The sequence below is a fragment of the Pelophylax lessonae genome (assembly GCF_965119305.1).
Source record: "Pelophylax lessonae genome assembly, chromosome: 7".
NCBI classification, from domain to species: Eukaryota; Metazoa; Chordata; class Amphibia; order Anura; family Ranidae; genus Pelophylax; species Pelophylax lessonae.
Window position 1 is genome coordinate 64,032,034 of NC_138774.1, and position 17,565 is coordinate 64,049,598.

The window sequence follows — 17,565 nt, forward strand, 5'->3', positions numbered from 1 at the left end:
AGTGTCAAAACCAACAGACATTATTGGCCAAATAGTGAAGTGGGGACTTTGCTAAGCACCTGTGTGTATTAGATGGGAGATGGTATTCTTATTGAGTTGGGATACCTTTCCATCCTTGTCACCTGCATGTTCGAGATGCTCTGGATGATGCTTTATCACACATTTTCTCTTTTCTTTTAGAAAATCAATTTGCTGTCCAATCTTACCTTCTTCTTGTTGAGCCAGCTTGACCCATCCACACAGTACAGAGTGCAGCTCCACGCCCTTCGACGTGGCTCTACATCCGCTCCCATTTCCACCTCCTTTACCACAGGTGAGTGATAACAGCTTCAGTAATCATCTTTCCCAGTCCTGAGTCAAGCTGTTTCTTAGTATATGTTATGCAATAGACAGGTCTTTAAAAGAATTATGCCCAAATTCAAGCTTTGTTCATGAAGACTGGATGAGGATTTGGTTATGTACTGTAGAGCTTCTTTTGGAGCCCTATTAAGCATTGAAAACAGTTATTACACAAAGAAATGTTCCTGCATTACGCAATATCTTTTTTTCTTTTTTTTTTTTCCCAAAATGTCTTTATTGAGAAAAGAAGATATAGTGATGTACAATTACTCATAAAATAAAGGTAACTAACAATTGACATCAGCAATTAAGGAAAGGTGTACAATTCCAGGTATATACCAACATGAGTAGTTCTAACCTCTTCTCGTTTCTATAATATTTTATTGAGGATATTTAAGGTAGGTTTACAGAGAAAGGAAGCCAGGAAATAAATGGGCCCTAGAGAAATACATTCATAACATAACCATCATAACCGTATGAATGGTTTGGCATTTAATCCATATGTAATAATCAAAGGTTGTATTATAAAACTCTAGTGCGATACCATGTACAAAGGAGAGCGGTTGAGGTAAAGAGGTGGATATATATGTTGTATTTCGGAGACAGAGAGGGCCCTACTTATAGAGAAGTCAAGTCCATGTTGAAGTTGACAATGTTGTGAGTTGAGCTGGTTTCTTGAGATAAGAGAGATGAGTTTGGGAGATCTCTGTAGGGTAATGGACGGGAGCATGCTTCTAAGGGTGATTCCATGGTTGACAGACCTGCTGTCAACCTTGTTAGATACATCAGTTGGTTTGGGGTAGTGATGGGGTGTGATAGAGAAGGTGGCAGGAGGGGAGAGGGGGTTGGAGATGGGGGAAGGAGGGGATGAAGGAAATGTGTGTGAAAGTGATAGTGGATAGGACTGGAGTAAGCTGAAACAGGGGGGGGGGGGGGCGAGTGCCTTCTACTGGACCCTGGTTTACGGCCCATTCACACTTGACTACCCCCAGATTCCAACAGAGGGTAGGTCAGTGTAGGGTCACCAGTAAAGAAAGAAAAGGTATCCTGGGTGTTTCCCCTATTCATTTAGGTTTGGAGTCTATGGTTTGTATGTATTCAGTGGTGGTTCTAAAATGATACCAACAACACCAGTAGCTGGTGTGTTTGGAGATATTGTCATGGGAAAAGGCTATGAGCTCCTCCATTTCGGCTGTTTTATCAATTCCGAAACCATCCTTTGATTGAGGGGGCATGGGTTTTGCCCCATAGGACTGGGATACATAGCTTAGCTGCGTTTAGCATGTGCACAGCTAGAGATTTGAGGAGGGCGCATCTATGTGTTGAGATGGGATGCAAGAGGAATTGCGCGGGAGAGAATTCTAATTTGAATGTAGAGATTCTTGAAATTATGGTATGTACTTCCTTCCAAAACTTTTGGATGATGTGGCATGACCACCAGATGTGGATGAGAGAACCTGGTTCAGAGGTACATCTCCAACATAGGTGGGATACAGAGACATACAAAAATCTGGAATATTGCTGCACTCCTTGGTAACTTTATTGAAGTATTAAAATCACATCACAGGTATGAAAGGAACATAAAAGATAATGCGTTTCGCGCTAAAGTCAGCGCTTACTCAAACCTCATATGAGGCTTGAGTAAGCGCTGACTTTAGCGTTAAACGCCTTACCTTTTATGTTCCTGTCATACCTGTGATTTTAATACTTCAATAAAGTTACCAAGGAGTGCAGCAATATTCCAGATTTTTGCATGTCTCTGAATCGCACAGAATAGCTGTGCAGCACCCTGGGATCCTGTTCACAACGTGTGAGACTCGGTCACTCACCTAGAGCTGCATTTCTTTGGCTTTACTGATAGGTTGGATACAGATGGTTTGAATTTGTGGAGAGAGGTCAGGACTCTGTACCAGCATGTGAGGATCTTCTAACCATTTTCCTGGGTTGAAACATTTAATGAGCCCTTAAGGATGGTTTCAAATATTTTTTCCCATTGTTTATATGTGAGGTCTAAGGACAGTTCTCGTTCCCAGAATTGACATGTCTTGTTTTTCATGGGGAGTTTAGCAAAAAGTAAAGAGTAGATGGTTGAACTTTTGTGCCTTTGTGGTGTGTTCTCAGAGCAAAGAGATTCTAAAGGGAGTAAGTTGATGGGACCAGTGGGGTTTTTGGTTCAGACCCGAGAAAAAGTGTTCTATTTGAAGATAAGTCCGTAATGGTAACTTGTGGTCTGTCATTTGGGAAGCCAGTTTTTTGTGGTTTAGGAATAAAGCTCAGTGAAATAAATGTTTAGCCAGAACATGTTTATGTAGCCATGAGTTAGGCAGAAATTGTTTTGACATCCCTGGAGGGAATTCGGGGTTAAGGCAGAGTGGTGTCATGGGACTTGGTATAGAGGAGAGGGAAAATGTAATGCTCGTTTTGTGGAAGCAGCGTAAGGTGGGTCTTAAGAGCAGGTGTATGCAATAAATTTGTGTAAATGGGCACAGATTAGCAAATTAACGAAAATGATTATTCCAAATGTGTGAATCTCTAATACTGTTGACTGGGTGGACATTGAGGTGGATCTCTGCGGTTGGGTGATGTAAAAAGAAGATGGGCAGTTGTTTCTCTGATCATCGTTCATTCTTGACAAAATATCTCTTGTCTGTGGCCTTCAGAGAAGAGCACCAGCTTCACTTTGGCCATTATGAGTGAATTGTTGCTACAGCCTGTAGGTTTCTCCTGCCCTATGATGCCACTGCAGCTTGATTGCCTGTAATTTCAGCTTTTTGCTTTACAGCAAGTGTTATTTATTCTTTGACTTTAAAATGTGAGAGGATCTTCAATTGTCTATAACTAAAGTAGAGACTTAAAAAGGTTCTATCATAAATAATGATGAATTAATTGGTATGATTGTGATTCTTTTGATATGGATTTTGCAATCTGCAAAAAATCAAACAGTTTATGAATCACAGTTGCTTAGATTCCCAGACTGCATGATTTACTGCAGATCAAACAAGTCTATATGTAAATATTTGAAAGTCAGCAATTCTCCTGATTTGATTATTAATAACAAACATGGACTGTCCCTGAATAAATAATAACCCCTCTCCACCAACAAAGTTCTTCTACAGTTCTGGAGGTTGACCTAGCAATTTCGATAGGTTTACAGCACTGGAATTTCACATTTGGTGAAGTCTCAAACTTTTTTCCCGTGGGCCTCAAATCCCAAGTCCATCTTTCATGCACTCTCGGTCCTCACCATTATCTGCCCACTCAATTATCAGCCTGCTCTGTCCCCCCATCTTCTGTCCCCCCCCCCATCTTCTGCCCGTTCTATCTTCACTCTTCTCTGTGAACTCAATTTTCTGCCCATTTCATCATCAGTTCACCTCCCTGTCCTCTCCATCTTCTGCCTACTCTATCCTTGGCCTTCTTTCTTCTCAATTTACCACCCACTCCGTCCAGGCGTCCACATCATCATTGGTTTCCTTCATCTTCTTTTTACTCTATCACTGTCCCCCTCTGTCTACTCCATCTTTAACCCACTTAATAATTGACCCTCTCTGTCCTCTTAATCTTCTCCCTAAATCTACCATCAGCCCTCTCCATCTTTTCCATCTTCTGCTTCAATAGTTTTCAGTAGTTTTTATTGGAAGATTTTAGATAATGCATATCAAACTGATACAAATGTTTAATAGATAGAGTTATTATCCATCTAAATCAACCAATGATAATATACAAAACAGGAGAAGGTCTGAGAATAGGCCTTTACATCAAACCCCCCCCCCCCCCCCCTTAAGTAGAAGGATTCCTAGACTCCAGATAACTAGTCTAGGGGTGTAGTCAAAGAAGTAAAGAAAAAGAAAAAGAGTAAGTAAGGTATTTAATGCAATGACAATACTCCAAACTTGGACTCCAGAAGTGCCTTCAGACTCTACAAATTCCCTACAAGGTGGTTAGTCCAAGGCTTCCAAATCTTTTCGAACTGTGGAATTTTATCATTGAGGATGGCAGAAAGTTTCTCAAGGGTTGGCCTTAATCAGGTCATACAGTAATGTGGGGGATTTCCATAACTTAGCTCCTGTGATGCGGACCGACAAGAAGACAAAAGAGATCAGTTTCCTTATGCATCAACTGGGGGGCCCAGTAAGGCCTCTTGTAGGTTCTTTTTAGGTTAGTGCCCATTAAAGAGTAGAGAAAATTGCAGTCCTAAATCGTGAATCTACAGACTTTCTGACATTCTCACCAAATATGGAGGAACGAGCCATCTTGGGAACAGCCTCTAAAGCAGTGTGGGGAGGCTCCCGGGATTTGGAAGGCCAATCTTGTTGGGATCATATACCATCGAAGCAGCACTTTGTAATTTGCCTCTATAAGCGAGGTATTAATTTCTGGATGTATTTCCTGCTAGTTTGTGCCAATCCTTAAGATCCAACTCCACTTTCAACTCCTGTTTCAATTTTAGCATATACTGTTGTTTAGCAGAAGATGGGGTTCAATAATTTTTATTGGGTTTTCAAGACAGGACACAATTAAATCAATTTTGCCCACACAGGGGCTAATGAAGAAGCATCCCAAAGTGTGAAACACAGTAAGGAGCCTAATAAAGCCTGAACAGTATAAAGTATAAACAAATTAATGGGAAGACCAAGTAGGATACCCCATAATGCAGATCTATGGATACCAGAGAGTATTCTTCCCATCTGTGGTGCAACCAAAAACAAAGAAAAATAAAGAAAAGAACTGGGGTTTAGAAACCACAGGAGTAAGAAAAAGGAAGTAAAGATATTCTTTCCATCTTCACCCACACCAGCCTTGGCCCTGTCTGCCTTCTACAACTTATGCCCACTCCATTATTGCCCCCTTTTGTTTACTTCATCTTCCGCGCACTCCATCATTGGCCTTCTCTATCCTCTTAATCATCATCTCTCTCTGTCAGATCCATGCTATGTGTTTATGTAGTATGGATGGCTCTTTGTTCATTTTATTTTTGCCAAAGCTCAAATCTGTTTGCCGCGGCTGGACTTCAGAGAGCGGCATTCTTTTTTTTTTTTTATATAATTTGCTTTTAATTTGAATGTTTATATGATGAGAAAGAAACCGGAAAATATTTATTTTATAAGTGAAGGACCTCTGAAAAAAATCCAACAATAAAACATTTCATGTAGGAGGATTGTTTTGAATAAGACATCATGCTATAAAGCTACGAATGACACTAATAACACAGGACATCTGTGCTTTTTAATAGACATACTGGGGTCATGCAGTAACCAAATGTGATAACTAAATTTTAAATATCACAACACATTTATAAAATACGCTGCTAAATTCTATTTTTGGATTTTCCTTGTTCTAAGATGTCTCCTAAAAAAGGTGTAAGGCGTCTCTTGCCAGCAGTTGGCTGGTACAATTAAAAGTGTTGTTTTGTAACTGTCAAAGCTTCAGAATACTGAAACACATGCCGAAAGAACACAAAGGCGTTCTTTATCTAGAGTTAACTTGCTTCTGTTTTAAGATAAATCTTTATGTTGCTAAGGAAAGAAAACACTTGGGAAATATGCACTGATGTAAGCAACCATCTCTTGACTCCTATGCCACATAACAGTTGTAGCTTATGGATGCTTCTATCAGACCCTTATCACACTTTGACCTGGTCAGGTTCTACATGGTGCAGAAAGGTTTGGCAACGATAAGTATTTAACAAGCAGAGCTGCCCCAGGTGGATTCTAGCATGAAAATTAAAGCCACTCAACAGGTAGGCTGGTCTCAAGTGAACTTAATTGCAGAACTTTAGTGTTTTGGCTGTAATGTTTCTGTAAAGAGAACCTGTCAGAATAGAAATATTGAAACTGTCATTGCCAACTTATTTGTAAGGATGCAAGCTCCAGTGCTGTCATCCTGATTCTCATTCACTGGTCTGTTATGGCAGAACATGTGAACCTGATCCTAGCAGGAATGAGGATCATAATACATTATTTTCAAAACTGGGTAATTGGCACTAAAAGTTTTCAGTGGAGAGTTTCTATATTCCTAAGGACCCCTAACACAAACCCTTTCTGTTATTTGTATACTAACACCCATGCTGTAACACTAACATGAACCCTCCCTTCTTTTCTAATAATAACACTAATCCTCCCTGTAACCCCAAGGCTATTTCTCCCTGTAACTCTAACACTAACCCTCCCTGTAACTCTGATACTAATTTTCCCTGTTACCATTAAACGTCCCCCCCCCCCCTGCTGTAACACTAAAACAAACCCACTCTGTTACCCTTATATTAGCATTAACCCTGCCTGGAACCCTAACACTAACCTTCCCTATAACCCCAAAACTAACCCTAATGTAGAGCCTTCCTAGTTGGGTTCCTTGGTTTTGATAAGGCAAATTAAGTTTTTTGGCTCTCCTGTAATCAGTGTTTCTTTGGGCTGCTCTGGGTTCTGCAGGTTTGATTATTCTCCCCGGTTTTCTGGGGATTTCCAGAATCTGGTGGGTAGGAGAATCAGGCAGGCAATCTAAATATATTTCTGTAGATCCAGCCAATCCCTGGGGAGTTGTGTCCAGATTATGGTTGGAAGATGCATAAATAGTCTTGAACCACAGAGAGGGAAGTTCCTCTTTCCCTGGAGGAGGGGTTCCCAGTTGTCTGCCTTCCTGGCCATCCTGATAAAGGACCAGGCTGCTTATTGGGATCCCAGCCATGCTCAGCTGGAGGACCTACTCAGCCACAAACACTATAGGGACTAAAGAGGGGTGCCATTACAGACCTGTCCTGGGAATTTCACAGAGGAGTCTATTTGCTGGAGTCTGAGGGTGACATTCCAAGCTTGAGGGACACTGTGAGTACTGACCTAAAGAGGAAGGATTTCAATGACTGTTGCTTCTGTTACTCCTGTCACACAGAGTACAAGGCTTGCCTTGCCTGGGGCATTGCTGCAGGGGCCCCGGTGCTGTCCACTTTTTGTCCCACTGCTTAAAGCTGCTCTTCAGTAATTTTTTATCTTTCCATATATTAAATCTTCTGCCCTTGTTGTTTTAACTTTGGATAATAAAACATTTTTTTTTCTGCCAGTAAATACCTTATACAGCTCACTTCCTCTTTCTTGTCGGGTCATTAGCCCAGGCTAATGACATCATGCACAGCTCTCTCTCTCTCTCTCTCTCTCTTTCTAACTCTCGTGAGAGTTTGCCAGAAAGGGAGGAGGAATTAGTCATAGGAGAGCAAAGGAGAGCTGCAGGGGGCTGGATGAATAACTCACAGAGATAACAGGAGACTGCAGAGAACCATGAGTGTTCATCAAAAGAGAAGAAATGTGCAAGCAAGCAGTGGTGTGAGTGTGTCTGTCTGTGTATATATACAGTATATAATAATCAGTGTGTGCCTCTATATATGTGTATGTCTACAGGCGTGTGTGTGCCTGTATATATGTATATGTCTACAGATATATGTATATGTCTACAGATATATGTATATGTCTACAGATATATGTATATGTGTATGTCTACAGATATATGTATATGTGTATGTCTACAGAGATATATATATATATATATATATATATATATATATATATATATATATATATATATATATATATTATATATATATATATATATATATTGTAAGGGATTAGCTCGGTGGTAGGCGTATGGGTGACCCCTTTGGGGGTGCGTTTTCACAGAGATAGCCGATTAGAGGTTGAAAAACAAGACTGATTTATTCATGCAATTTACTTAACACAATTGCAAGCATCAAAACAGCCAAAATAAAATAAAAGACAAAATAAATCCTTGCCTCTGTGGGCGGCTACCTTCTCACGCTGGAACCTACCTAAGAAGTCTTTCCAACCTACTGTTGGGCCGACACTGCTGATCTTACAGCAGACACTCAAATGTCCATTTGTTTGCTTTTCACACAGCACAAACATTGTCCATTGAACATGTCCCTTTGTTTTCTTTCACACAGCACATGTTCATTTATAACAGGATCCTTTACTCTTCAGATTCTTCACATTGAACATAGTTCATTTAACAGGTCCCTTTACTCTTCACACTCTTCACATGGAACACTTTGTCTTCTCACCTTTGAGACGTCTTCACTCGTGGTTACCCTCCTTAGCTTCACATCGCTGTAGGGGGTCTTCTCCCATGCTCACCAGCTTGTCGGGAGGCACACATCCGACTGTCCCCCTCTCCCAGCCCACACGGCGACAGGCGGCAGCAGTCCTTCTCCCATGCCCACACGGCGTCGGGAGGTACACGTATGTCTGTCCTCCTCTCCCAGCCTACACGGCGACAGGAGGCAGCACTCAATAGATTTTCTCTGGACAAATTATAGAGTCCTTGATCTCCTCATTCTGAACAGCTGAATGGTTTTCAACTTCCTGCTGGCTCTCTCTGCAGCCAACACCCTATAGTATCAGTGAACTTTCAAAGCAGGTGGGAATGTGTCTCCTCTCAGTGACTACATTCCCAGATTTACCTGACTTCCTGTCACATACCCCCCCCTCTTGTTTCAACCCTAGGGTTGGGACACATATTTCCAGGCACGCATGTGTCAGGCACTGCTGACTCACTGATAAGCCTCCTATTATCCTCAAGCTTCCGGATGAAACTGTTTTGTCATCTTCATTGACAGATTTCTCATAAATGCCACACAGTTTGTCTCTCATCTCATATACACATTCTTCAACTGCATTTTTGGCATCATTTTGCTCCTTCTCGTTTCTGTCATCTTCATTGACAGCTTTCTCATAAATGTCAGACAGCTTGTCCCTCATAATCGTCTGTCCAATCCACCATGGAGGACCGTGATCCATAGGCAACTCAATTGGGCTAGTCTTAAGGTCTTCAACATTCTTAAGACGCCTCTCTCTGCAATCCATAAATGTTTTCCACAAAACTTTGAGAACCTTTGCTTCACTAAGCTTTGTTCCAAGTAGGGACTCTTGACATCCCTCTGTGACTTGAGTTGCCTCTCCATACAGCTGTACACAATCATTGACTTTTTGTTGTAAAAGGGAATGATCTTCCTTCTTGAGCTTTGCTTGCTCTAAGATGCTGTGCAGAGGATTTTCCAATTGAGACAACAGGCTGTCACACATTTCTTCAAAGTGACCCCTGTTCCTTTTCCCAGAGATATCAATATCATTCAAACATTTCATATTCATAGGCAGATCTGAAGCATTTGCACTCATCAACTTCTTAAACTTTTCGCCCTCCTGAGCGAGTCGCAGTAAAGGCCTACTATTTGATTTGATATTCAGTTTATATTTCTTGCCAAACTCTTCACAGAAGTAGCCAACCAGAACATCATCAACTTTCCTTCCACCAACATAGGGGTTAAAGGCAACAACACAGTTGAACCCAGCGATCTGGGTGGTATCCATTATAGACCTCCTCTCTGCATCAGTGAAGAAGCATGGAACTGCAACACATTCTTTTACAGGTTTCTTCAATGCACTTTCTGCTGAACTATTTGACCGCTCAAGGTCACCTAGTTCCTTTTCTCTATCTGAATTCCACATGGAATGTATCTCAAGATCACGATCAAACTTCTGCCACCCGTCTTTCACCAGTTCCATTTTGGAAACACTCCCTGAAAGGCACTTATTCATTTGCTTCACGTTTTCACCAACAGCCTTAGTTTTCTCCACTAGGTGGCGTTTGCTTTTTTCTCCCAGATTTATATCACTTGCTTTAGTTTTCTCCGCTTTAGTTTTCTCCACTAGGTTTTCAGCCTGAACTGAGAAATCATCACATTTCTTACACAACTCTTTTGTTTGCTGAAGCTCTAATGATACATTTTCCAATGCTTGAAGTTTTTGAAGGAACGGTTTATTCCAAAGGGGTGATTCAAGCCACGTGTCATCACATTTCTGAGGCTCACTCAGGACAGACCCCAAAACACTGATCCTTTTAAAAACTGCATCAGGCACACTATCCCCTCTTTGGGACAGATCCTCTGTTGCCTGGAATTCCTCTTCCAGTTCCTGCAACGGAATATTCATCTCTTCTACTTGCTGTTCTAAGGCTCGCTTAGACTTTTCTAGCTCCTGAACGCTTTTCACAACATCATCCTTGGAGCTGACCAATTCTTCCATTTCTGTACGCAGCTGTTTGTTAACACTTTCTAGTTCAGCCTTACACTCTAGAGCTTCCTCCAAAGAGCGAGCCAAGAACAGGGCTTTGCTCTCGTTATCACGCACCTCCGTTTCTGCACGTGCGCGTTCTTCTGCATATTTTGCAGACACAGTCTTCTCTTCACCAAGCATCTGATCAAACTTCTTTTTCACATCTTCAACACACTGTAATGAACCAACGCTTTCTTCCATGCGTTTTTTCATATCCGCTATCTGAGCTTGCAATGTTGCGACTTGCTCTGATAGGTTTTTCTTTGCTTCCGCCTCCTCTTTTAATTGTTCCAGGAAGCCATTTTTCTCATCTTCCATTTGTTTGAGCTTTGTGCTAAAACTCAGCCTTTGACACCTCTCTTCCTGTAAGAGTTCCTGCGTGTCTTGCAGCTGCGATTCCAAGATAGAAAAATCTTCCGCAATTTCTCTAGATTTTCTGTCTGCTTGAGAAAGCTGATTTGTAACATTGTCCAACTCAACCTGCAGTCGGTTTGCCTTCTCTGACAGCTTAGCACACAATCGGTCACCTTCTGACACCTTGACTTGCGATTCCAGAAGCTGTGCCTCTACTTTTTCCCTCTTATGTTCACAATCTCCTTTTCCCTGCATAAGAGCCTTCACCTCATTGGCTAGTTTCTGGGAATGAGACTGTAATTCTGCCACACAGGCTTCTTTCTCCTTTAACTGCTGCTGGAAACGTTGGGCTTCACCTTTCCAACTTTCACAGTCTGCACGTAATTCATCTACCACATTGCTCAAAGTGGTGAGCTCATACACAGTACTCAGTAATTTAGCCTCTCTTTCACTTTTCTCGTTGTCGCTGAGAGACAATGTCGCTTTCAGAGCAACATTCTGTTCCTGCGACTCCTGCAGGTCTATTTTTGTAACTTCCAAACACTGAAGACTTTTTTCCAGCTGATTACGCAACTCCAACATTTCACACATACTTTGCTTCTGCAAAGTCTGAATTTCAATTTCCTTTTCCATGAGGATGGTATCTTTCTCCTTTATAGTGTCTTGACATTTTTGCAACTCGACCAAAAGAAGAGCAGTGGATTCTTCCCACTGTAACACATGAGACTTGAGTAGTTCATTCATTTCCTGCAAGTTTCTATGCTCCATTTTAAGCAATTCCAAGGCTTGTTCCTTTTCTTCCATTTTCCGTTGCAAGGCATCCAACTCAGCCCTGCACACATACTCTGTTTCCTCCAAACCGATGGCCTCCATTGGCTGCTGGCGTCTCTGTTTCCAGCCTGCCATGCTCTCTTGATGAGCCTTTTGTTGAGCTGCAAAGCTCCGTTGTTTCAGCATCTCCCCCATTTTGGGTTTACTTTTCATCTGAGCACACTGCGTCTCCATAGCAGTTTCATCAGTGTTGCTAGGGACAACAACCTTCCTCTTTAGTAGACTCTCTTTAGGCATGGATGGGGCTGGTTCAGACGGCAACATCCCCTCCATCCATAGAATCCGGTCTCTCATTTCATCTATCTTTGCATTTTTCAGGCGTTTGGATCGCCCCATCTTCAATAACTCCACAAATTTTTCACAGTCCAGCAAAAAATTTTCAGACCACTGTCTCTTTAACACATGTAGTTTTTCTCTCTCTTGCAAGATCTCTTTTCCTGCACACACAGTTTGTGCAGTCACTTGCACCAGACACAACAAAGTTCATCAAATAATTTTGAGACCACTGTCTCTTTAAAACACTTTTTTTTTTTCTGTCAGGATCTTCTCTCCTGCACACATAGATTGTGCAATCTCATGCACCAGATAAAGTTCATCAAACATTTGCACTTCCTTGCAGGGATCTCTGCTTATGCCCACTGCATACCTCCACCATATGTAAGGGATTAGCTCGGTGGTAGGCGTATGGGTGACCCCTTTGGGGGTGCGTTTTCACAGAGATAGCCGATTAGAGGTTGAAAAACAAGACTGATTTATTCATGCAATTTACTTAACACAATTGCAAGCATCAAAACAGCCAAAATAAAATAAAAGACAAAATAAATCCTTGCCTCTGTGGGCGGCTACCTTCTCACGCTGGAACCTACCTAAGAAGTCTTTCCAACCTACTGTTGGGCCGACACTGCTGATCTTACAGCAGACACTCAAATGTCCATTTGTTTGCTTTTCACACAGCACAAACATTGTCCATTGAACATGTCCCTTTGTTTTCTTTCACACAGCACATGTTCATTTATAACAGGATCCTTTACTCTTCAGATTCTTCACATTGAACATAGTTCATTTAACAGGTCCCTTTACTCTTCACACTCTTCACATGGAACACTTTGTCTTCTCACCTTTGAGACGTCTTCACTCGTGGTTACCCTCCTTAGCTTCACATCGCTGTAGGGGGTCTTCTCCCATGCTCACCAGCTTGTCGGGAGGCACACATCCGACTGTCCCCCTCTCCCAGCCCACACGGCGACAGGCGGCAGCAGTCCTTCTCCCATGCCCACACGGCGTCGGGAGGTACACGTATGTCTGTCCTCCTCTCCCAGCCTACACGGCGACAGGAGGCAGCACTCAATAGATTTTCTCTGGACAAATTATAGAGTCCTTGATCTCCTCATTCTGAACAGCTGAATGGTTTTCAACTTCCTGCTGGCTCTCTCTGCAGCCAACACCCTATAGTATCAGTGAACTTTCAAAGCAGGTGGGAATGTGTCTCCTCTCAGTGACTACATTCCCAGATTTACCTGACTTCCTGTCACAATATATATATATATATTATATATATATATATATATATATATATATATATATATATATATATATATATATATATATATATATATATAATATATATATGTATGTGTGTGTGTGTGTCTGTGTCTTTTGTACATCCAGTCCACAGTTAAAATGGCTGCTGCCAGACTTAGTGGAGGGATATTTCTGTAGCATATTTGGCTCAAGTGCTCAAGTACAGAATCACAGTACATATAAAATAATATTCAAAGTGGTTGGAGGGAAGCTTCAGAATGGCAAAGATGTTTTCATTACAAATTATGTGAGCAGACTGCAGTTCCTCTTTAAGGGACTATTCTGCAGATTTGTTATTGCATTTAAGTTAATCTACAAAAACTTTAAAAAGTCAACCCCTAGACTGTGTTTCCTGATCCAGAAGTGTGGAAGTTATTGTTTGCTTGGCGACTGCACTAGTGGGAATAGAACCTGGGACACAAAACCTGACGACCTCTTGGAGGGGGGGGGGAGAAGGGTTAGCACTACACTACTATAAACCTAACCCTCACACTAACCCTCTCTCTAACCCTGTAAACTTAACACCTTGCTTGCATACTCTCCTCTTCTGTTTAGCAGTGGCAGGCCTTCCAGCACCAGAATCTATTGCTTCTGAGGATTAACATGTCGTTATACATTACCGGTACTAAGAAAAATACAGGGGCAGCTACTGTAGAGCTCTTTCCAAAAAAAACATGAGACTTACTCTTATCTAAATATTTCTTGAGTCACTAACAACACTAACCCAGAACAATCATGCTGATAGTAAAGTCAGAGGAGAATCAGAATTCATGATGTTCATATGTTCAGTGACTCAGAAAGTATTGAAGCCTTTAGATCAGCATAAGAGTCAGGCAACAAGCATTTTCAAAGGCAAAATTCATCAAAAACAGTTTGAATATACAGGCCACCATTAGTTTGCCAATAGCAGCTTCCATTTTTTTCTGTTGTAAAAAGTTCCCATCTGCAGAATTGAATTGTTGAGAAAAAAGACTCCAGCCTATCCCAGTCTGTGCCGAGCTGAGCTGTTGAAATGCCACCGTCTCCTACAACCATGTAAACATGGAGTCTGTGTAATTGTCCAGAAGGGTTTTATTGAATTTTCCCCATTGCCATGTGCAGAACACGTCCTCTGCGTGTTAATCAGGCCTTCTCAGCTGTCATTTTTCCTCTTTCAACATCTGCTAGGCTCCATACTGCATGGCAAAACTGAGCGTTTACTTGTTGAACTAATTGACTTTTGACAAACAGGAAGATATCTCTAACGACTTCAAATTCCTGGCACCCTTTTTGGAAGTTCTGGATCAGTCAGTCCAGAATTTTTGACATCTGATTTATATCATCGGTGTCACGGCAACTAAACTCTGCTGACAAAAGCAACATGCCTTCCAATTCACTTCTTTGGATTGTTAACGACTGTTGTTAGATGAATGACTGGCCTTCTAATTGGAGATGGAGGGTTCTCTGTTCCAAATTATAATTGCACATTAATTACTGAGATGTCTTTTCTGTTGAGTCTGCCTTCTTGATAGGCGCTAACGTTCAAATTGATCTGTACAAATTTCCTGTAGTTGTATTGGGGCACAGAGAGGCTTATTACACTGGTCAAAGTGAGTTCTTGTGACTGGTAACTCAAAAGAATGTGGAATTTTGTTAAAAACTTGAAAATTTTGGTAAAGTTTCATTCTTCAGCTAAATGCATTGGAATCAAATGCATTAACGTAAAAGGGGAAAATAAAGCATAACTAAAGTAAAAAAAGAAATAAATAACACATATCCTTCAAGTTTCTATTGTTACATTTTTCATCCTGTTTATTTAAAATATTGCATACATTTAATTTCCATAAATACCTTAGAATTGTTCCAGAGATCCCCATCTGCATTAATTTATTTTTGCTCCCTAAGGGTCCTTTCACACGGCACAGTCCATTTTTTCATCCGCTCATGACACTTTGGAGTGTCCGTTCCGTATGTCCGTTTATCATACCATCCGTTTGCGGATGATAAACAGAGATAATTTATGTCAATGGGATTGCGGATGACATCTGTTTTTGCGTCCGTTCCTTTTTTAAATGGAAGAAAATTAGAGTTCTATTCCGTTCCAAAAAACGGAACTGATCAGAAAGGACGCAAATCGGATGTCAGCGGATGGTCATCCGCTGACATCCGCAATCCCATTGACATGCATTATGTCTGTTTTTCATCCGCAAATGGATGGGACATACGGACCGCCCGTGTGTAAGGACCCTTAAGCTGGATACACACTATACAATTTTCTTTACATTTTTTCCTTTAGATTTACAAAAACCATATAATATGAGGTCAAACCTGAACACTTTTTTATTTGTATGCAATCAGGCAGGCCCTTGCACTACATATTTGAAGGTAATTCCAAAGGAAATCTACCAACAAAAGTTGTATAGTGTGTATCCAACTTTAGATTTACCAAAACCATATAATATGAGGTCAAATCTAAACACTTTCAATTTGTATGCAATCAGGCAGGCCCTTTCACTACATAGTTGAAGGTAAATCTAAAGGAAATCTAACAACAAAAGTTGTATAGTGTGTACCCAGCTTAAAGGCCTGTACACACGAGTGGTAATTCGGCCGGGAATTTTCGTCCGACGACCGATCTGCCGATTTTCGGCTTGTTAGTATGGTGCTCTCGACAACCGACTCCAACTTTTCGGCCGAAAAAATCCTGGTGTGCAGGCTATAAAATTTTTGTCCTCCGTCAAAACACGGCCGATTTTCGTGCAGTCAGTACAGATTTCGATGGGGAAAAATCTTATGAGCAAGACTAGGCATGCTCAGAGATGAAAGAACACATATCGATGGCATTTCTATCAGCCCATCCCCGCATGCCAAGGTCTTAGGTGTTGTCCTGGACTCTGAACTCTCCTTCAAACCCCACATCCAATCGCTGTCCAAATCTTGCCGCCTCAGCCTCCGCAACATCTCCAAAATACGCCCCTTTCTAACCAAAGACACAACAAAGCTCTTAGTTCACTCCCTGGTCATCTCGCGCCTCGACTACTGCAATTCCCTTCTCATTGGCATACCTCTAAACAGGCTATCCCCCCTTCAATCCATCATGAATGCTGCCGCCAGACTCATCCACCTTACCAATCGCTCAGTGTCCGCTGCTCCTCTCTGTCAATCCCTCCACTGGCTTCCGCTCACCCAACGAATTAGATTCAAAATACTTACAACATCTTACAATGCAATCCACAGCCTAGCCCCCAGCTACATCACCAGCCTCATCTCAAAATACCAACCTAATCGCTCTCTTCATTCCTCTCAAAACCTCCTGCTCTCTAGCCCCCTTGTCACCTCCCCCCATGCTCGTCTCCAGGACTTTCCCAGAACCTCTCCAATCCTATGGAACTCCTTACCCCTATCTGTGTGATTATCTCCCACTCTTTTAGCTTTTAGGCGATCTCTGAAAACCTTCCTTTTCAAAGAAGCCTATCCTACCAGCCCCTAAAAAATGTACCTCCATTTTCTCCATCAACCCATCCCCCATGCTTATTGCCTTTTTGTTTCACTTTACCCTCCCTTCTAGATTGTAAGCTCTAACGAGCAGGGCCCTCTATTTCCTCCTGTTCTGAACTATATTGTAACTGTATTGTCTTCCCTCAAATTGTAAAGCGCTGCGCAAACTGTTGGCGCTATATAAATCCTGTATAATAATAATAATAACACATACAAAGCAATCCATCACATGATATCACTTCTGAAGTAGAATTCTGTCGTGCGGGAAAATTCTAGTCTAGAGCACATTCCAACCAACAGACACCACTCTGGAAAAAAGACAGACGAGCGGTCGGCGGAAATTCTTTGCGTGTGTACGAGGCTTTAGTGATGAGTGATAAGCCTGAGTGAAAGAGCACATCCCTGTCATCTCTGTGGAGGAGCATGTTCATTGGCCATTGGAGGGTGTAGACTTTAGTGTGCTATGCTTATCAGTGGCTTGATTACTGTTCCAGAAACAGGTCTGATAGAATTTAATCAAGCAAATGATGAGCAGACTGCATAGAAAAAGTCCACATCATCCAGCGGCCAGCACCCTCCCTGGAACGTGCACATGTAAAGGGTTGCCAGGGGATGTGTTTTTTCACTTTTGCAATCAGCAGGAAATGTATGTTATGCCTCCCCTGCATCATGTACAATGGAGTACCAACAACCACCACTAGTCCCGCATTGTATGTGATGACGTTCAGGGGCAGCTCACATTCTGGGGTCAGAAGAAAGAAAACTGGAGTAACTGCTGCCACAGGACCAAGAAATAAGTATGTTGCTCTATTAAATCCCCCTATGCAATTCAAACAGTATATCCTGGATAAATGAAGAGGTGGGGTAG

At 41.7% G+C, this 17,565-nt stretch overlaps 1 protein-coding gene across 2 annotated transcripts in view; it reads left to right on the forward strand.

Moving 5' to 3' along the window:
* TNXB (tenascin XB) overlaps positions 1–17,565 on the forward strand; it is a 204,544-nt gene that overhangs the window by 153,720 nt on the left and 33,259 nt on the right. For both annotated transcript variants that reach the window (XM_082263702.1, XM_082263703.1), the window contains one exon: positions 181–313. In XM_082263702.1, the coding sequence (XP_082119828.1) occupies positions 181–313 (133 nt within the window). The remainder of the gene's footprint in view (positions 1–180; positions 314–17,565) is intronic.